General features: G+C 43.5%; 1 protein-coding gene across 3 annotated transcripts in view; it reads right to left on the bottom strand.

Moving 5' to 3' along the window:
* Positions 1–21,901, bottom strand: part of LOC124868931 (signal-induced proliferation-associated 1-like protein 2) — an 83,924-nt gene that overhangs the window by 12,393 nt on the left and 49,630 nt on the right. Inside the window, exons 10-15 of one of the 3 annotated variants that reach the window (XR_007038430.1) lie at positions 19,499–19,681; positions 19,289–19,371; positions 17,755–17,849; positions 17,431–17,678; positions 6,626–6,817; positions 6,147–6,181 (exon numbers count right to left, since the gene is read on the bottom strand). Coding sequence is in view for 1 of the 3 variants with exons in the window: in XM_047366589.1 (XP_047222545.1) it covers positions 6,139–6,181; positions 6,626–6,817; positions 17,431–17,678; positions 17,755–17,849; positions 19,289–19,371; positions 19,499–19,681 (844 nt within the window). In the remaining 2 variants the exon portion in view is untranslated. Of the gene's footprint in view, positions 1–6,138; positions 6,182–6,625; positions 6,818–17,430; positions 17,679–17,754; positions 17,850–19,288; positions 19,372–19,498; positions 19,682–21,901 lie in introns of those variants that run through there. The other 2 variants (XM_047366589.1, XR_007038431.1) reach the window with 2 other exon arrangements.

The following is a 21,901-nucleotide window of genomic DNA, read 5'->3' as shown; positions in this document are numbered from 1 at the left end:
GTATGGGGTGTTCCACAGAGGTGATCAGGCCTTTTCTGTTGAAGCTGACTTATGGATTTATTCTGTCTTGTCATGTTTTTTAAATTGTTTTTAACTTTGAACTATTGTTGTAATTGGTTGTTTTGGTGTGCAGCACTGGCCAATAGCAGTTGTTCTTATATGTGCTATATTAATTGTTAGGTTGAATGTATACATTAATGTTCACTAATTATCACTCACATGCATTTCTTCCCTATTCTAACCGTCACATGTAAATGTGACCCAGTGTCTGGCTGTAATCAATTGTTATCTTGGTCTGTGTGCAGCTGGTCTTGCAATAACCGAAGGCAGTACCAACTGTCCCTGTTTCCACTCCCCATCTAAAACTTGTAAATGTCACACACCCATCTGATATGTCTGTACACTCTACTGTATAAATAAAATGGAGCTGAGGTAATCACACTTGTAACTAACACTCTGGTGTGTGGCTGTCCTCGTTGCGAGAAAGTTAAAGAGTCTCTGTGTCGTTCCTCTGAGTCTGACTGTTGGTTTGTGTTGGCCAAATTTTATTTGATTTATTTTGATTTAAACTACCTACCAAAAGTTAGGGATATTTGTCTTCTGGGTGAAATTTCAGAATGAATCCTAAATGCACTATAACCTTTACAGGTGAACTTAATGTGACCTTCTCTAAACCTCTGAATGCACAACCATATGTTCAATGTGTCAGTACTTTTTTGCTCAACTTACTGTTCTCTTAAGAGGAGCTTACAGTAGTCCAGACGAGATGTGACCAGACTGTGGACCAGGATTGCAGCAGTGGCAGGAGTGAAGGACGGGCGGAGGCGACTAATATTACGTAGGTGAAAGTAGGCGGAGCGGGTGATGTTGTTGATGTGGCTTTGAAAAGATAGAGTGCTGACAAATATGACACCCAGACTCTTAACTTGAATGTATGAAGAGACAGATGAGTTGTCGAAGGTGAGGGTGAAAGTAGAAGGATTTGGGAGGATGGATTTGATGAGGATCATTTCTGTTTTGTCGCTGTTGAGTTTGAGAAAATTAGATGAAAACTAGGCTTTCATTTCCAGTAAACAGTCACAAAGGGAAGTAGGTGGGGCAGTAGAAGGTGGTTTGGTAGTCTCTGCACCAACCTTTGTTCTTATTTAAACAGATTCCTCCTCTTTGTTTTTTTGCCCAACAAGTCTGTGTTGCGGTCCACTCTAAACAGTTGTAAGCCCGGTATCAGGAGTGTGCAGTCCGGGGTGATCACACACAGCCAGGTTTCAGTAACACAGAGGGCGGCATATCTGCGGAGGTCCGAGGTTTTACAGGTGAGGAGAAGCAGTTCGTCCATCTTGTTGGCCAGGGAACACACATTTGCCAGGAGGGTTGAAGGCAGGGGTGCGTAGTCCCCGCTGTCCGAGCTTCACGAGCACGCCAGCTCCGGCGGTATAGCCCATAGAGTATAGCCACTCCGCTGGCCAGGACCTCCGTGAAGCTGGCGTCAATTAATGATGGTGAAAAAAGGCCAAGAAAGGACTGTCTGATGTTTAGAAGTTCCTCTCTGCTGAAAGAGACCACCAAATGGTAGATGTTCATCAGTCTGTGCACTGATGCATGTGAATCACCTTTAATTTTCACTAAGAATAAAACGATGTCGGATCAGCTGATTAACTCCTAAGAAGTCAGGTTTGATGATTCCTAAGACGGACAAGCTGAAGACAATCACACGTCCATAAATAACTGCACAAACTTGTAAGTAAATATGTAATAACGATGGCAGCTTTGGCACAGATGGAGGCCATCGTCAGTGGAAGAAGTCAGATATCCTACTCATCTGCTGGTCCACGATGACGCATGACTCATCAGCCAGTTTAGATTGTCCAGGACAGTAATCTTTGAGTTCTGCATGGAGGTGGCCACAGTGTTACAGAGGGAAACCGGGAGGAAACGTGCGTTGTGGTTGGCTTTTGTGTCACGACGTGGTGTGGTGGTGGACCCCAGAATGCAGACGGACGGGCTGAGTGGTGGTGAGTAAAAGGCTTTATTGATAACAAACTCGCTCACAGGCGGTGGCAGAAGCAGGCATAGACAGGCAGGTAAAACATGCATGAATGGTGGAACAGAGAACTGTGGACTATGATGTTTTTGCGAGGAGGAAACAGAACAGCAGAGTATAAGTGGGCAAGACACAGGTGGAAAGAGAAACAGTTTGGCATGAAACATGTGGACCAGATGATGATCACATGATTTGGCAAAGGCAGAGAGTGAAACAAAACATGGCTGGAACAAAAAAAGAAGCCCAAGGACACAATCTAACCTAAGAAACATAGTTATAACAGTACATGAATTAGAAAGCACTATGAACAGAAAACAATCACAAGAAACCAAACTAAAGCACCACAGGATCAAAGCAGGATCCAAAGTTCAACGGTTAGAACAAAAACCCCAAAACCAAACACCCCCAAATCATAATATTTTGCTTCAATAAATTGTTTGAGATGAGGAAGTCACCATTGCATCTTTCTACTTAAGTACCCAGTCTTCATGATATAATATCACTGTAGCATAAACTTTTTATATTTTCCGTACATTTCACCTGACAGCCAAATATCCATAAGGTTTTGTGAGTAGTGTGTGTAATCAGGGCTTGCTGTTTTAGAATGCCAGTGCTCAAGTTCACTCCATCTATTGTTCTATAATACTGCCACATTTTTCTGGGATTCACAGGACAATCCCTGACAGACTGAAAGTCGTTTGGCTTCAATATTCAAACATTGTAAAAAACTATAATTAGAATAGTTGCTATTAGTCAAACAAAATCATTAATGCACATAACCTGGATGACTTTAAATGTTCTGCTTCTAAATTCAGACAAGATAGAAGTTGTCGTCTTTGGACCGGAGTCTTTAAAAAAGAAACTGCTTAGTCAATCATTTAACCTGGATGGCATTAAATTGACCTCCGGTAATAAAGTAAAAAACCTTGGTGTTATTTTTGACTAGGACATGTCATTTAAATCCCATATTAAAGAGGTTTCTAGGATTTCCTTCTTTCACCTCCGGAACATTGCCAAAATTAGAAATATCCTGTCCAGGAGTGACGCTGAAAAACTAGTCCATGCATTTGTTACTTCAAGGCTGGACTATTGTAATTCTTTACTATCAGGATGTCCACAAAATGCAGTTAAAAGCCTTCAGCTGATTCAAAATGCTGCAGCAAGAGTTCTGATGAAAATTAAAAAGAGAGATCATATTTCTCCTATTTTAGCTTCCCTTCATTGGCTCCCTGTTAAATCCAGAATATAATTTAAAATTCTCCTCCTCACATATAAAGCCCTTAATGATCTAGCTCCATCATACATCAGAGATCTGATTGGTCCATATGTTCCTAACAGAGCACTTTGTTCTCAGACTGCAGGTTTACTGGTGGTTCCTAGAGTCTCTAGAAGTAGAATGGGAGGCAGATCCTTTAGTTATCAGGCTCCTCTCCTGTGGAACCAGCTCCCAGTTTTAGTCCGTGAGGCAGACACCCTGTCTACTTTTAAGGCTAGGCTTAAAACTTTCCTTTTTGATAAAGCTTAGAGTGGCTTAGTTTATCCTGAACTATCTTTGTAGTTATGCTGCTATAGGCTTAGGCTGCTGGAGGACATAATGACCACTTTCACCCTCTTCGCTACATTCTCCTACTACTCTTCAATTCTGCATTATTTGCTGTTATTTCAGCTTTTAACTTTGTTCTCTCTTTTCTCTTCGTAGAAGCTACACCTGGCCTGACTCTGTGTCTACCTGTGACACCTTTCTGGAGAGGGGAATCATCCGAGCTTCTGCTGGCAACAACTTAATGCTCACCCTCTACAGATGATCCACATGGCCCTGTCTTTCAGTGTTTAACCCTTTCTCTCTCCTAGACATGGCTACTGACTGAGCTTCTACTGTGACTAACTATGTGCTCTCTTTCATACAAGTCACTTATCCTTAAATATAAAAACTTTTAACCAATTTGAATAATATCCTGAATCTCACTGCACTGTTTGATAGTTAGGTTTGATTGAAATGTATGACCCTGATTTGAAAACTGTATGATTTAATTGAATAGAGTTTGTGAAGTGCCTTGAGACGACGTGTTGTGAATAAAACTGAATTGAACTTAATCCTTTAGCACAGTTTCATTGCCATAGTTCTAGTAGAACAAATCCTGAAGCCAGATCATGAAGAAAGCTGCATGGCATCAATGAGGTGAGGAGAAACATCTCCAGGTTTTAGCAGCAAAATAAAACAAATTCTAGAGCCTATTGACAGAATAATTCCTTAGGCTCTCTTAAATATCTTCAAACCACAGAGAGGTAATCTTTTATTCTTTTAACTTCATGTTCTCTCTTTTCTCTTCCTAGAAGCTACACCTGGCCTGACTCTGTGTCTACCTGTGACACCTTTCTGGAGAGGGGAATCGTCCAAGCTTCTGCTGGCAACAACTTAATGCTCACCTTCTACAGATGATCCACATAGCCCTGTCTTTTAGTGTTTAACCCTTTCTCTCTCCTAGACATGGCTACTGACTGAGCTTCTACTGTGACTAACTCTATGTGTTCTCTTTCAGACTCTAACCTTGAAATCTGGCTCAGAGTTTATCTGCTTAGCTGTCTTTCTCTCCTAGATGAAGCCTCTAAAGGAGCTATAACCACCATGACACCCCTGGTCTAGTCTTTCCGAGCTGTAGTTGTCTTATTGTGCCTGTTTTTGTGCTTTTGGTTGATAAAAGTTTGGTGTATTTTGCACTTGAGTCCTAATAAACCATCACACATCCAATAATTATCTCAACTAACTGATGATATTTACCCATCATCTTGGAAATAAAATATTAAATGTTCTCACATATCCCCTGCAATGTGCTCGTGTACCACTAGGGGTACGAGTACCCCCGGTTGGGAATCACTGATGTAGTGGGTGCCTAGTGTTACATTGAATGCTCTGCATGATAGTCTTCATCATTGTCTCCAGCACAGTTCCCACTGAGTCCGCCCTCCTCCCCCACACAGAAGCACACCTTCTGATCAGCTTATCCAGCCGGTTACTGTCCCTCAGGGTCATACGCCCCCCACCCCCAACAGACCACCCCAATCAACATAGCACTGGCTACCACAGACTGATAAAATATATTCAACAATCCCTGCTCACATTAAAGGAGCTTAGCCTCCTCAAGAAATAGAGCCTACTCTGTTCTTTCTTGTACAGGGCGCTTCCTGTGGCGACCAGTCCAGCTTGAGGTCAAGATGGACTCCCAAATACTTGTATGTTTACAAGTTCAATCTCCTCTCCAATTGTGATTGATTCATGGGAGGGTTTTCTGCCATTGTCAGTGATCATCTCCTTGGTCTTCAGAGTGTTCAGGATAAGATATTATTTCTCCTGCTCCATTCTGTAAATGACGAGATGACTCCTCTGTACTCCCTCTCGTCCCCTCCCTTCATACAACACAATGGCCGTTTCATCAGAGTCCTTCTGGATATGGCATGCCGTGGAATGGTCTGAATAGTCATCAGTGTGAAGAGAAAGGGAGATAACACAGTTCCCTGCGCTACCCCAATGTTGCTCACCAGAGTCCTTGTACACTGCTCCCCAGCCTGACATACTGTGACCTCTCAGTGAGTTTGTTGTAGATCCAGGTGAAAAAGATGGGATCCACTCCTATCTTCTCCAGTTTGCCCTTTAATATTTGAGGCTGAACTGTATTGAAAGCACTCGTAAAATCAAAAAACATCAGGGTCACACAGCCCCCTGCCCCATCTAAAAAATGTTTGATTTAAACCAGCCTAGCGCTGTTCCCCTGATCTCTACAGCATATTCCAGCCTTTCTAAGAGAATATTATGGTCAACTGGATCAAATGCAGCACTGAGATCTAACAGAACCAGAACAGACACAAGTCCATTATCTGAGGCCATAAGAATATCATTAGTGACTTTCAGCAGAGCTGTTTCAGTGCTATGATGAGCTCTGAAACCTGACTGAAACTCTTCAAACAGGTCATTGCAGTATAAATGTTCACACATTTGATTAGCAACTATTTTCTCAAGAATTTTAGATAAAGTGTACACATTTAATTTAGGCTGGATCTTATTGTTTTAATTATTACTGACAGGAATATTTTAGACTCACCTGCTCACCTACATAGACATCTCTGATTGGATGACAGCTGGGTCTGAAGGAAGTGAGGAAGAGGAGTATTTGTTAAACAACCTGCAAACCTTCACTGTATTCTAAAAACTTACATTCCTTACATTCTCACACTGGATCTTACTGCTCTGTTAGCAGCAATGAGAAGAAGCTCTGCTCAGACTGACATAATCATAGCTGCTTTTACAGAAGATTGCAGCAAGTAACTGCTTATTTGGTAATAATCTAAGTACAGAAATATATTTGCAGGATATAAATACAAATATACACAGAGTAGTGCACCGTAGTGAAAACATGCAATTGTTTCTTTAACATTTCGATCTGAAGGAAGATAACCTTTTAAAACTGAGTTTTAAATTATCCACCTAAACAGGAGAAGCATGTGCTAGAAGGACAGAATGATGATATATTATCATGTGTCAGGATTTGCGTTTGTACCAGATGTCACACCTGCTGCTGTGTTTCTCACCTGTTGGTCTCATCCAGCAATGAACTATTTAACCAGTTCAGCCCTGCCTCCCATCGGCAGGTATCCTGGCTGAAGAGAGACTCTGAATCCAAGCCAGAATCACCTGCACAGGCCACAAAAGCCTCAGATGAGTTGGCATAAGGCTTGACCTTCATTTTGTCTGCTGATGAACATCTGGATCCACAAGAGTCTCTAAAAGAAAGAGATCATATGTTAATCATCTGACCCAAGCCACTATGATTCTGCAGTTGGAATCACACTTCATACTGTAGTCTAATCATAAATCTCACAATAAACTGAATTAAAATATACAGAAATGGCAGGGTTGAAGAGATGCTAGTAGCACTTTGAGTCTTAGGGGTCCCAGTGTGTTGGGAGAGTTGGTGGTGCTGCTGGTGTGAGTTGACCAGCAGCAGGTCCAGCCACCAACGGGCAACAAGCAGCAGCCACCAGACACTGGTCCTGCTCCAGCAATGGCACCAGGCTAGACCTAGAAACAATAACATTGCGGTATGGTAACTGCACTGTTTGGGACAGGAAGCCTCTCCAACAGGTCATTAAAACAACCCAAATTATCTATGGGGTGACCCTAAGAACACTGCACGACATTCACAGTATCCAGGTCACAAAGAGGGCACAAACGCAATTACTGAACTGTTTTTGAACTGTGCATATATCCTTCATCTTGTACACTGACTACACTACTGATCACTATTTTTTAAGCATATTTAGACCTTTTGACACAATAACCACAATATTTTAAGATAATTGTTTGCTGTTTAATTTAAGATTCTTTTTGTTAGTTTGTGTCAGGAATTCACATAATAGGAACTTCATTGTTCAGTATAACCACTGTACGTTTGCTGTGCATATGACAATAAACTTCTTAATAATATTGTCTGAATTTATTAAGTTGTCTTTTGCTTTGTCATAGTTAGTGGTAAGAAAAAACAATTGTTAAAAATTAATGCCAAACTATCATCACATTTTAGCTTATTATTTTCAGTTAATGTACACATTGATCCTGGCCTTGCTGCAAATGTTTTTCTCTCCCTGTTTTACCGTCTATTGACTCCTTTTCTGATGTATTTCGTGCTTACCTGTGAAGACACTGTTGCAGTGATCAATTTAACTGAAAATAAATGCATGGCTGAGTTTCTCCAGATACTTCTGGATATTAGTCCTTAAATCCTGGAGATGTCGTTCAGGTGATAGAAGGCTGACTTGTGATTGTCTTTATGCAGTTCTGGAGGTTCAGGTCTGAGCCCATCACTACACCCAGACTTCAGGCCTGATCAGTGGTTTCTAGCTGTAGTAACTGAAGCTGTGTTCTGACTATTGGTCGCTCCTCCTTTGGTCCAAATATAATGACTTCAGTTTTGTTTTTATTCAACTGAAGACAATTATCCACGCATTAATTGGTTCTCTGCATTGACCCAATGCTTGAATAGGTTCATAGTCACCTGGTGACATTTAATGTAGAGCTGTGTCATCTGCGTAGTTATGGTAACCTTTCTAGTTTGTTATGATCTGAGCAACAGGGAGCATGGAGATACTGAATAGGAGGGTCCCAGGAGGGAACCTTGGGGAACCCCCGCATCAATCACCTTACTGATAAATGGGAGGTTTGAGATGGGACTATAATTTTGCAATATTAGCTAAATGGTAAATGGACTGAACTTATATAACGATTTTCCAGTCATACAGACCACTCAAAGCGCTTTACACTACAGCCACATTCACCCAATCGCACTCACTAACGCTCACACATTCATACACCAATACGCAGATCGGTAGGCAACTTGAGGTTAAGTGCCTTGCCCAGGGGCACATCGACATATGGCAGGAGGAAGCTGGAACCGAACCCACAACCTTCTGATTGCCAGACGAGTCAAACCAACGTATTCAAACATATTCAAAAACTCACCAAACTTTACCCAAAATTATCCCCCTAGTGTCATTTTTGGACATTTTTCACTTTTCATACATGTCGAACTTTAACAAACTCCTCCTAGGGATTTTGAGCTAACGGCTTCATATTTTGTCAGTATTTAGTTAAGGCATGGAGGATTAAAAGTTATCAAAATTGTGAGTTTTTGAGCATGTTGAAGGGGCGGGACCAGGCCTCAAAGTTAGCCTTCTCGCCACAAATTTCGAACAGCAATAACTTTCACATAAATTGGCTGAAATAAACCAAACCTGGTATCATTGATCCCTCTTAGGTCAGCAACAATCCTATCTGGTCAAATAATGACATCATCAAAGCCACGCCCCCTGAGAACAGGAAGTCACTTTTTTCACTTGGAAAGGTGCCTCTCTGACCCTCTTGACCCAATCAACTTAAAACTGTGTTAGAAGACAGATAACTAGTGGGTCTAACTTCATTTGAAGCACAGTGACATTTCATAAAAGGGCGTGGCCGTGGTGGCGCAGCGAAGTCTGATGTCACGCCATGGCCATACGTTGGGCTTTAACTTCCACATACATCATCTGATCTGCACCAAATTCAATGTGATTGATCCTAGTCCAGTCCCCAAAAGAGATATGATGACATATTTGGTGGGCGTGGCCTAATTCGTGCACAGCGCCCCGTAGAAAATTTTAAAAAATCAGCCCCAAGCCATGCTTTGACCGAGGATTGTGAAATTTGGTACACATATGTAACTTGTCAAGACCTACAAAAAGGTCTCTTGGAGCATTGGTCCAAACCCAACAGGAAGTCGGCCATTTTGGATTGAATTTGCCATTTTGACCCCAGATTTGCCCTTTCTAGCCCGCATATCTGAGCGAACGCCTCCTACAGCTTTTGACTTAATGACTTGAAAATCACTCAGTATACTCTTAAGGCATTGAGGATTCAAAGTTATCAAAAGCTTTTTGATATATGAAAGCATGTGGGCGTGGCCACGCTTCAAAATATGACTTCTCGCCATGACACACGAACCTGTTCTAGTTTCTACAAGGAAAGTCAGAGACCTAAAACCTTCTGAGATTGATCTGCCTCAGGCCTTGAACAATATTCACTGATCACATGCTGACATCATCGAAGCCCCGCCCCCTGAGAACAGGAAGTATCATGTTTTCCTTTAGTCAATGTTTGATGTCCTTCACCGAATCAATGTGAAACTGTCCCAAGTAACAGATAACATGATGGTCTAAGACAGTCTCCAGTACTGACTGCTTTAGCTTCAGGGTGTGGCTATGCCGGCGTGGCGAATTCTGATGTCACGCCACGGCCATACGTTTGGCTCTAAATTACACATGCATGGTCCGATTTATTCCAAACTCAATATGGTTGATCTTTGACAACCCCCAAACAGCTCTATTGGATTACATTAGAATTTGGATAAACAGCACCCCCTAGGCCCCTTATGGAGGCCCAGGATGCTTCGATAGCGGCCTTTAGCTCATCCAAAGTGTTGGGTCTTGAGTCTCTCAACGTTCTCTTCACAATATCCCACAGATTCTCTATGGGGTTCAGGTCAGGAGAGTTGGCAGGCCAATTGAGCACAGTGATACCATGGTCAGTAAACCATTTACCAGTGGTTTTGGCACTGTGAGCAGGTGCCAGGTCGTGCTGAAAAATCTTCATCTCCATAAAGCTTTTCAGCAGATGGAAGCATGAAGTGCTCCAAATCCTCCGGATAGCTAGCTGCATTGACCCTGCCCTTGATAAAACACAGTGGACCAACACCAGCAGCTGACACGGCACCCCAGACCATCACTGACTGTGGGTACTTGACACTGGACTTCTGGCATTTTGGCATTTCCTTCTCCCCAGTCTTCCTCCAGACTCTGGCACCTTGATTTCCGAATGACATGCAGAATTTGCTTTCATCCGAAAAAAGTACTTTGGACCACTGAGCAACAGTCCAGTGCTGCTTCTCTGTAGCCCAGGTCAGGCGCTTCTGCCGCTGTTTCTGGTTCAAAAGTGGCTTGACCTGGGGAATGCGGCACCTGTAGCCCATTTCCTGCACACGCCTGTGCACGGTGGCTCTGGATGTTTCTACTCCAGACTCAGTCCACTGCTTCCGCAGGTCCCCCAAGGTCTGGAATCGGCCCTTCTCCACAATCTTCCTCAGGGTCCGGTCACCTCTTCTCGTTGTGCAGCGTTTTCTGCCACACTTTTTCCTTCCGACAGACTTCCCACTGAGGTGCCTTGATACAGCACTCTGGGAACAGCCTATTCGTTCAGAAATGTCTTTCTATGTCTTACCCTCTTGCTTGAGGGTGTCAATAGTGGCCTTCTGGACAGCAGTCAGGTCGGCAGTCTTACCCATGATTGGGGTTTTGAGTGATGAACCAGGCTGGGAGTTTTAAAGGCCTCAGGAATCTTTTGCAGGTGTTTAGAGTTAACTCGTTGATTCAGATGATTAGGTTCATAGCTCGTTTAGAGACCCTTTTAATGATATGCTAATTTTGTGAGATAGGAATTTTGGGTTTTCATGAGCTGTATGCCAAAATCATCCGTATTAAGACAATAAAAGACCTGAAATATTTCAGTTAGTGTGCAATGAATCTAAAATATATGAATGTTAAATTTTCATCATGACATTATGGAAAATAATGAACTTTATCACAATATGCTAATATTTTGAGAAGGACCTGTAGAACATCTAGGTCCACAGCCCGTAATGACTGTAGACTACCTCAAAGAAGCTCAACCTTTGCACAGACTGCCTTTTCATATAGAGCCATCAAAGAATGGAACAAACTCCCAGATCGTCTGAAATTATGCTATGACCTGCATGATTTCTCATGAAATTTTAGAGAGGAACTACTGGGAAACCAGCAATGTCAACATAAACTATGGTCGTGTTTTTTATGTACACTTATATACTTATTTAAAATTGTAGATTAAGGTTTTATGTAAATCGCTGTAAATGGATTAGACTGTATGGGGTAAATTTATTGCCAAAAATCAAGAGCAAATATTTTCAATTTGAGAGCAGGATTTCCTTCTGCTTGGACTCAAAACGTCTGCTTTCTTTCAGATATAGTCTGTTCTCTCTTAAATCTTTTTTTCTGCACTCTGATCTAATGGTTCTGGCATAGATAATTTCTCCTTCTGCTTGCTTCATCCTCCATGTGCGCAAACTTGCTCTCTGCTCGGATCAAAACTGCGCTCTCAAGTTTCTTCCCTGCTCGCAAATTCTTTTTACTCTCTCTCAGATTAAAGTCGTATCGTCTCCTAGCAACCATATCAGCCAATAGAATAACAGTGTGCAAATGATAGGTCACAGGCTTAGTTGGGGTACGCTTGTGTCCTGCTCTCAAATTGAAAATATGTGCTCTTGATTTTTGGCAGTAAATTTCCCCCATAAGGCTGTTTTGTGTTAATGACTGTAGATGCCGTATATGGCAGGATGTACTGTATGCATGTTGAATACATTTTATTGTAGTGACCTGGCCAAGGACTGCAGATGGAAATTAGCTATAGCTAAATCTGGTGTAAAGCATCTCTTCTTTTATCAAGATTAACGTGTTTACACATTCATTCTATGAAATCAATAATAAACTAAAAAATTGAGTCATCTTGATCAAGAGAAGGTTTCTGAAGTAAATGTTTAATTACAGCTATCTTAAAAGCCTGTGGTTCTGATCCATATACTAAGGATAGATTAATCTTGTCTAAAATGGGGCTGGTGAAAGGAATACTTCCTGAGACAATTCTGGTTGGGATTGGGTCTAACATGCAAGTTGAAGGTTTAGATGAAGCTAATATTTTTGATAAATCATGAAGCTCCTCTGGATCAGAACAGTCCAAACACAAATCAGTTTCCACAGCTATCTTCAATGCTGTCTCACTTACTACTCTTATTCGCTTACCTTCTTCCCCTTGGCAATATTTTCCCTAAGTCTAACACTCATTACCACTGCTACGTTCATGACATCTAGCTCTGCTTATCCTGTAAATCCAATTCTAGATAGGCAGACAAACAAATAGATAAACGGTTTGGTTTCTCACATTTCTCTGAGCAGAAATCTAATGCAAGATGTATGCCACACTGTGTAAGGTAAAACTGTTGTCACAGAAATACAACTGGTTTCACCTCGTCTCCCTTCTCTGAGTCTGGATCTCAAGAAGACTACCTTGAAAGCTGTTGAAGCTGTTATAAAGAGACCTCTTTGCTTTGTCTAATCAAAATGATTTGGCAGCACACCTGAGCACATGTCCAATGCTGTAAAATTAATTTCACTTGCAAGGTTATAATAAAGCTGATACTGAATGACAATCCCCGGCCTTGAGCCATCACCTTAACGTGGTGGAGGGGTTTGAGTGCTCAAATGATCCTAGAGGCTATGTTGTCTAGGGCTTAAATGCTGCTGGTAGGGTCTCCCATGGCAAACAGGGTCTGGGTGAGGTTTCAGACAAAGAGCGGTTCAAGATGCCTTCATTTGGACCAGAAAAATCGAGGCACGTGATGTCACCTAGTACGGCGGAACTGGGGTACCACCCTGGAGCCAGGCCTGGGGTCGGGACTCGCCGGAGAATGCCTGGTGGCCGGGTTGCTCCTCAAGGGACCCGCCCAGGCCAAGCCCAAATGATAGACGCGAGGCCATCCCCCAGTGGGCCCACCACCTGCAGGGGGAACCACGAGGGACCGGGGCAATTAGGATTGGGCAGTGGATGAAGGTGGAGATCTCGATAGCCCGATCCCCGGAAACTTAAGCTGGCTCTACGGATGTAGAATGTCACCTCACTGGGGGGGAAGGAGCCTGAGATTGTGCGGGAGGTCGAGAGATATCGACTAGAAATAGTCAGGCTCACCTCCACGCAGATTATGGGCTCTGGAACCCAGCCCCTCGGAAGAGGCAGGACTCTCTTCTACTTTGGAGTGGCCCGTGGGGAGAGGCGGCGAGCTGGGGTGGATTTGCTTGTTGCCCCCCAGCTCAGCCATCTCGTGTTGGGGTTTACCCCAGTGGATGAGAGGGTCGCATCCCTGTGCCTTTGGGTCGGGGACAGATCTCTGACTGTCGTTTCAGCCTAAGGGCTGAGCGGTAGTGCGGAAAACCCAGCCTTCTTGGCGTCCCTTTTGGGTGTGCTGTGTAGTGCCCCGTGGGACTCTTGTTATTCTGCTGGGGGACTTCAACACCCACATGGTAAATGACAGTGACACCTCGAGAGGCGTGATGGTGAGGAATGGCCTCCCCGATCTGAATCCAAGTGGTGTTTCATTATTGGACTTCTGTGCTAGTCACGGATTGTCCATAATGAAGTCCATAGTGAAGAAAAGGGCTGAGCTGTCCACTGATCACCACCTAGAGGTGAGTTGGATACGCTGGAAGAGGAGAAAGCCAGACAGCCGACGGGTACAGTCAGGCCAAGCATGCTGCTGCCGGGCTGTGGCAGAGGCAAAAACTAGGGCCTGGGAGGAGTTCGTTGAGGCCATGGAGAAGAATGGTTGGCCTCGAAGCGATTCTGGCAAACCGTCCGGCGCCTCAGGAGGGGGAAGCAGTGCTTCGCCAACAGTATTTACAGTGGGGTTGGGGAGCTGCTGACCTCGACTGGGGACATTATCGGGCAGTGGAAGAAGTACTTCGAGGATCTCCTCAATCCTGCCATCATGCAGAGACTGGGGACTCGGGGTTGGACTCTTCATCACATAGGCTGAAGTCACTGAGGTGGTTGAAAACCTCCACGGTGGCAGGGCTTCAGGGGTGGAAAAGATCCGCCCTGAGTACCTCAAGTCTCTGGATGTTGTGGGGCGGTCATGGTTGACACGCCTCTTCAACATTGTGTGGCGGTCGTGGGACAGTGCCTCTAGACTGGCAAACCGGGGTGGTGGTCCCCCTTCATAAGAAGGGTGACCATTTTTTTTCCCCCAGCTGTGGAACCCTGGACCAGCTCTATACCCTCTACAGGGTACTCGAGGGTTCATGGGAGTTTGCCCAACCGGTTCACATGTGTTTTGTGGACCTGGAGAAAGCATTTGACTGTGTCCCTCGTGATGCCCTGTGGGGGGTGCTCCAGGCGTATGGAATCGGGGGCCCTTTATTAGGAGCCATCTGGTCCCTGTACGAGCGGAGCAGGAGTTTGGTCCACATTGCCGGCACTAAGTCGGACCTGTTCCCGGTGCATGTAGGACTCCGGCAGGGCTGCCCTTTGTCACCGGTCCTGTTCATAACTTTTATGGACAGGATTTCTAGATGCAGCCAAGGGCCGGAGGGGGTCTGGTTTGGGGACCAGTGGATTTCGTCTCTTCTTTTTGCAGATGACGTGGTCCTGCTGGCCCCCTCTAGCCAAGACCTACAGCATGCGCTGTGGCGGATCGCAGCCGAGTGTGAAGCGGCTGGGATGAAGATCAGCTCCTCCAAGTCCGAGGCCATGGTACTCGACTGGAAAAGGGTGGCTTGTCCTCTTCAGGCTGGAGGGAGTTCCTGCCTCGAGTGGAGGAGTTCAAGTATCTTGGGGTCGTGTTCACGAGTGAGGGGAGAATGGAGCGGGAGATCAACTGACGGATCGGTGCGGCTGCCGCAGTAATGGGGCCGTAATAATGTAATAATGCTGTGCATTATTTGTCAGAGCTTTGAAGTCCTGGACTCTGTCCAAGCCACCCGAGCTCAATCCAAAGTCCAAGCCACTCAAGCTTTGCTTAGGTCCTAAGTCTCTTGGTCAGAGTCCTGGTGGGATCTTGTTCATGGTCATAGGTGCTCCTGGATTCCTGGTCAGCCTCGTAGACTAAAAATAGGCCTCGCCACCATTCTGTCTGCCTGTCTGCATTTTGGGGTCCACTTCTACACCACAACGTGAAACATACATCAGAGATCTGGTTGGTCCATATGTTCCTAACAGAGCACTTTGTTCTCAGACTGCAGGTTTACTGGTGGTTCCTACAGTCTCTAGAAGTAGAATGGGAGGCAGATCCTTTAGTTATCAGGCTCCTCTCCTGTGGAACCAGCTCCCAGCTTTAGTCCGTGAGGCAGACACCCTGTCTACTTTTAAGGCTAGGCTTAAAACTTTCCTTTTTGATAAAGCTTATAGTTAGAGTGGCTTAGGTTATCCTGAGCTATCTCTTTAGTTACACTGCTATAGGTTTAGCCCGCATCGGTGGTTCGCGGTGTCCGGAGCTGGGTGCTCAGGTGTTTGCTATCTCACTGGCTGCTTGGCGGGGCCTAGGTCCCCTGGCTCAGCTGGGAGGTGGTGTATACTTGGGTGTCTGGGTCCGTGGCTGGATCTGCTCTGGCATAGCCGGCTGTCGGCAGCGCGTCGCTGCCTCTCCCTGGGGCTTCTGCACTGTGGCTGCTGGATGGTCTCTCCTCTGCTCTGGATTGCCCAGGCAGTGACGGTGGAGATGAGCTGGTTGGTGATTCTCCCTGGGCTAGCTTAGCAGTGGCCGTGATGTGTGTTTGTGGGGGTGTGGTGGGGGCCCTCATCCCTGGGTAAATTGATCCCTTATTGCTGTGGAGTTGGGGGCTCCAGTGTGAACATTGGGCTCAGTGGTTTCTGGTCCGTTGCCTAGCCATTGCAGCTAGCTGTGTGGTAGGGGGCGGGATGTGGAGGTGATGCTTGGAGCGGGGGCTGTGTGGGGCTCATGCTGTGTGGATCTGGCTTCATTGGCTTTTCGGGGGTGGAACTCTCTTGTGGTGGTGTGTCTCTGTTGGGATTCATGGCATTTGTGTTTAGGGCCATGTGTTCGATATCTGTATCCTGGTTGGGGTGGGCCTTTGGGGACGTTCATGCTGGAGTTCATGGGGGGTGGAAGGCTAATGGTGTCGAGATTGGAGTCCATGGGGTGCCCAAGTCTGGACTGGTGGCTATGACAGTCTGCCTGTCTTGAACTCAGAATGAAGTGGACCACCTCCTGGGCCACAGACATCCAAAGTCCAGGTGTTTGGATTCAGGTGTTTACAGATACACAGATGTATCTTTTTTCTCTCTCTTTCTGCAGGTGTAAAAGCAGTCTTCTAGGGTGTTATCTTATATTCTTCAGCCTTCTTTCTCTACTCTATTCTTATCTTCTCTCCCTTTTTCAGTTTTGCCCCACCTCTCTCCCGTTCTTTCTTTTTTCCCCTTTTTTTTACATCTCCATGTCCATTGCATTTTAAATAATCCCAAAGCAGTTTCTAATAAAGTGTATATATATATATATGAAGCAGAGCATTATAGCGTTAGCCATAATGCTCCACTTGTGAAAGTAAATCTTCTTCTTGGCACTCAAACCACAATTCTGAGGGCTGCTCAGCCAGACAGGGCCACCAAGCAAAGAAAAAATGTTTTCTATTTTTTGTAAAGTGCCTTGAAATAACAATTGTTGTGAATTGGCACTATTATGAATTAATTTGAAGATGGCAGATAGTAAGTGAAAGATTTTCTCTTCTCATACCTATAAATGCATGTGGTGTAGCTAAACAACTCTGTTTTGCACAGTTATATCAGGGAACCAGAATACAGTTGATTCAGTGCAATGCTAAATGTGATAGACGCTTTCTGCATGTGCTGTAAATAGTCATTTCTCTGTATGGTTTTAATATTCCTGTGGCATAAGACGTTGCGATTCTGTGCGCGAACGTGTCTGTGTGTTGAAGAAGTGGTAGTTGACACTAGGGACACATTACTAAATCCTTCCTTCAACAACAATAAAAAGCCAAGCTCCACCCTGGACCTGCACAGAAATAAAATCTGGTGAAGGTTCTTCTGGATCAGTGCTTCTGGGTGTATGTCATTTCTTCTGAAACCCCCAATCAGTCGCAGCAGATGGCCTCTTATAGTAGGCCAGGTCCTGGCTCTCCTGGAGGTTCCTTCTTGTTATCAAGTTATTAAGCAATAACATTTTCTGAGCAATACATTTAAAACGTGTCACCTAGAAAGAGAATCCATCACATGAGTCACATGACTGTTTGAGCCAGCCGTCTTCTTCCCCAGGATGTCTGTAAGGACCAGCGTTGCTCCGGCGATCCGAGGCAGTGCCGACGACATGTAGTGGGTGGAGTCTATGCTGCTGTCCACCGACACCCCCTTGAGACACATGAGTTGAGGAGCAGACGTTTTGCCATCACTACTGTTGCTGGAAAACGTGTTGCTGCAGCTTGAGCAACTTTTGGTTGCAAACTGGAGAAAGATGCATTCAGACATCCATCAGAAGAAGATTTTAATGAACAGTTTATGATGTTTAATTTGGACTCACCCTCTGCTGTCTTCTGCTGCTGTCTCTGTCTGTTGCACTCAGGACCTTGGTCACTTGGTCAGGAAGGCGATGAGGATGACAAAGGTTTTTGGTTTCTGGATGAGAAAATAAGAAAATAAAAAAGTTGTTTTATCAGACAGACTACAGGTCAGGCCAATGAATAAAACAACAGGACCATTTGGTAAATTCAGGTCAGCACCTGGTCACAGAACCCTGCTGAACCCTGATCTGAGATTTAAAAACCACTGCAGAGTGTGAAGCATGCATGCCTCTGATCATTCTTCATTCATCATGTCTCTGTACAGTGAGAACACACACAAGAACTTTATGGTTCAAAATATCCTGTCCAGAAGTGATGCTGAAGAACTAGTCCATGCATTTGTTCCTTCAAGGCTGGACTATTGTAATTCTTTACAATGTTAAATCCAGAATATAATTTAAAATTCTCCTCCTCACATATAAAGCCCTTAATGATCTAGCTCCATCATACATCAGAGATCTGATTGGTCCATATGTTCCTAACAGAGCACTTTGTTCTCAGACTGCAGGTTTACTGGTGGTTCCTAGAGTCTCTAGAAGTAGAATGGGAGGCAGATCCTTTAGTTATCAGGCTCCTCTCCTGTGGAAACAGCTCCCAGTTTTAGTCCGTGAGGCAGACACCCTGTCTACTTTTAAGGCTAGGCTTAAAACTTTCCTTTTTGATAAAGCTTATAGTTAGAGTGGCTTAGTTTATCCTGAACTATCTCTGTAGTTATGCTGCTATAGGCTTAGGCTGCTGGAGGACATAATGACCACTTTCACTCTCTTTGCTACATTCTCACACTACTCTCCAATTTTGCATTATTTGCTGTTATTTCAGCTTTTAACTTTATGTTCTCTCTTTTCTCTTCCTAGAAGCTACACCTGGCCTGGCTCTGTGTCTACCTATGACACCTTTCTGGAGAGGGGAATCATCCGAGCTTCTGCTGGCAACAACTTAATGCTCACCTTCTACAGATGATCCACATGGCCCTGTCTTTCAGTGTTTAACCCTTTCTCTCTCCTAGACATGGTGATTGACTGAGCTTCTACTGTAACTAACTCTATGTGCTCTCTTTCATACAAGTCACTTATCCTTAAATATAAAAACTTTTAACCAATTTGAATAATATCCTGAATCTCACTGCACTGTTTGATAGTTAGGTTTGATTGAAATGTATGACCCTGATTTGAAAACTGTATGATTTAATTGAATTGAGTTTGTGAAGTGCCTTGAGACGACGTGTTGTGAATAAAACTGAATTGAACTGAATCCTTTAGCACAGTTTCATTGCCATAGTTCTAGTAGAACAAATCCTGAAGCCAGATCATGAAGAAAGCTGCATGGCATCAATGAGGTGAGGAGAAACATCTCCAGGTTTCAGCAGCAAAATAAAACAAATTCTAGAGCCTATTGACAGAATAATTCATTAAGCTCTCTTAAATATCTTCAAACCACAGAGAGGTAATCTTTTATTCTGGAATTAAAACGGATAATGGTTCTAGTTCCACTCACCTTTAACTCCACTAGTCCTACTGGTGCTGCCCTGTGTGGACTCTGTGCTTTCATCAGAATTGACCAACCAATCAGGAGGGGCTCTGAAGGGCAGATCAACAGTGTAATCATATTGTTGTTAAGATCCATCACTGGTGGGAAAGTCCCTGATCTGGTTCTGATCCAGTGCCAACTAACAAGCATCTTATTCTGAATGCTTGGAGGCAATACCTGCATCCTACGTTCATGTCAGAGCAAGAACTCAATCTGATTGGATTGTGACTGGATGACTCTCTGGGTGTGGGTGGAGCAGCGGACAGGCAATTGTGTGGAACCACTCCATGGGGGCAGGAAGTGACATCAGAGTCCAGTTTGACTTCCAGCATGGGGAGCCGGTAGGTTTCAGAGTAACTCCTAAAGATAAAAGCTCCAGTCAGAATGAAGCTTCACTATGTTTCTGTTTAAGAAATGTACCAAAATTAATAATGAACAACAAACAACATTCAGCATCAACTAAATAGTAGTTCATGATCTGAAAAAGTTCAGTTCTTTCCTTTTCCCAAACCAGACCCACATTCAGACCTCCACATTAAAATCTATTCATCTGAAAATCTACACTTTAAAACAACATTCAATTAAATAATGAAAACACCAAAATGAAATAAGAATTAAAAAAATTAAATTACTCCTCCTGGCAACTTAGTGTAACTTACTTTTTAACTCAAAAAATGTTGTCTTAAACTCCAAAAACCACAGTCAGATTTTTATTTGGACACAAATATTGTTTGGGCTTAAAGTGAAGAAACATATAAAAGTTCAAACAACCTCAGCAGAAGGACACTCTGATGGGATGATATTCTGTTAGTGATATGATGGTCTAGTTCACCCTTCAGTTTAGAAGTGGTTCTAAACTCAGTCCAACCATCTTAAAATGAACTGATTTATGTTCATTGTTCACCATCTAAATATTCTGAACTAAGTTCACAGCTCCAATATGAACCAGTTCTTGGTTGTTTATCATATTTGATCTGAAAGATTTGAAAATATATATTTAAATAAACATTTTCTAGCCTGAGCTAAATTCTTTTAGCTGAAAAGCATCTGATCTGTTTACAGTGATCTCTCTTAACCGCTTTAAGAGATTAACCAGCCATTTTTCTCCATTAAATGATTATAACAGGCAAAAACACAGAGCAACAGTGAAAAACTGCCAAATACTGAAACTTGCCTTGGACAGCAGCACTCACTAATCTCACATCTGTAGATCATTCAGCAGCTATAAAGTTACAATAAATTTAGGAGGTTTGTACATAATTTTGGTCACAAGGATGCTCCTCTTTAATCTGTTTAATCTGTTTCAGCTCATTAGCTGACAGAATCTTCAGTCACATCAAATAAAATCATCTCTGTTGTTCTTTCAGTTCCTAACCTCCAGGATGGTTTAGAGAGGAGTTCCAATCTGTAGCTTCTCTGCTCCACCTTCTGTCCAAAAACTTCCTCAGTGTCCCCTGATTCAACCTTCAGGTAATATTCTTACATATGAAGCAAAGCTGCAATACCTTCATGTTCTCCACTTAAAGAACAGCATCATTCAGTTCAAAATTCTCAACAGTCAGATGGTTCTATATTAGTTCTATTCATGGAGCCTCTGAGTTCTGACCACTAAGGTCCAAAGGCTCTTATTTCATGTTTTTTATTTCTTTAATTTTATAGACCTATATAACTCTTCGGTCATGTCAAGCACTCAATAAATAAATATTGTCTGATTGAAAGGTTCTTTAATTGTTCTATTCATTCACACCAGAGGTCTAAAGATCATGAATGGTTCAGTTCATGGCCCCTATGGGTTCTGACTGCAAAGGTCCAAAGGTTCTGTAATGGTTCTTTAGGGTTCTGCTCATGCAGCCCTCATGGTGTGTTCATAAAGCTTTGTTTTCTGACTTCAGGTCCAAAGGTTCCCAAATAGTTCTTTGATGGTTCTGAGTGTGGCGTTTTAGTGGTTCTGTAATGGTTCTGAATGGTTTTGACTGAAACAATGATGAAGCAGACTCATCTCAGCAGATGCATCTGATGAAAAATGCAGATTCTGTTTGTTAGTGGGTTCAAAAGTCTGGGTCACATGTCCCCCTAACGACACAACCCCATTTCCTGCTCGCCTTACAGTCTTAGAGCAGGGTGAGCTTGTTCCAGAACCTTTCTTTGCTCCTCAAAGAACATACATCATGTTACATTGGTTGTTCTGCTCTGATAAACCCGATGATGAATAAAAACAATTATTAAGAATTTATGCTGCAGACCCACAGGGGACACTGTTTGGACCTGTTTCTGAATCGAACCTGGACAGCTGCTGGGTTTTCCCCACGACGTATCTGACAGGATTCATCATTTCTAAAATAAATAATTTTTCTTTAGATTTGATTTCAGAAAATTAAGCAGCATATTTTCCCCTCCCTTGTTAACTGCAGGTTCTTATTTATACACCTGTGACTGGGTCACATCTGTTTGAAATTGTGCCCTCAGAAACTTCTTAGGGTCATGGTTCTGGTAGAATCCAGTCAGTCGGGATGCAGACAGATGTTTAACTCCCCCCCCCCCGCCTCCATCTTCATCATTGCTCAGTGTGAGCGGCCATCT

This window comes from Girardinichthys multiradiatus, chromosome 5 (genome assembly GCF_021462225.1).
Source record: "Girardinichthys multiradiatus isolate DD_20200921_A chromosome 5, DD_fGirMul_XY1, whole genome shotgun sequence".
In the NCBI taxonomy this organism is placed as follows: domain Eukaryota; kingdom Metazoa; phylum Chordata; class Actinopteri; order Cyprinodontiformes; family Goodeidae; genus Girardinichthys; species Girardinichthys multiradiatus.
The sequence above is the reverse complement of the archived record's forward strand: the minus strand, read 5'-3'. Positions and strand labels throughout refer to the sequence as shown.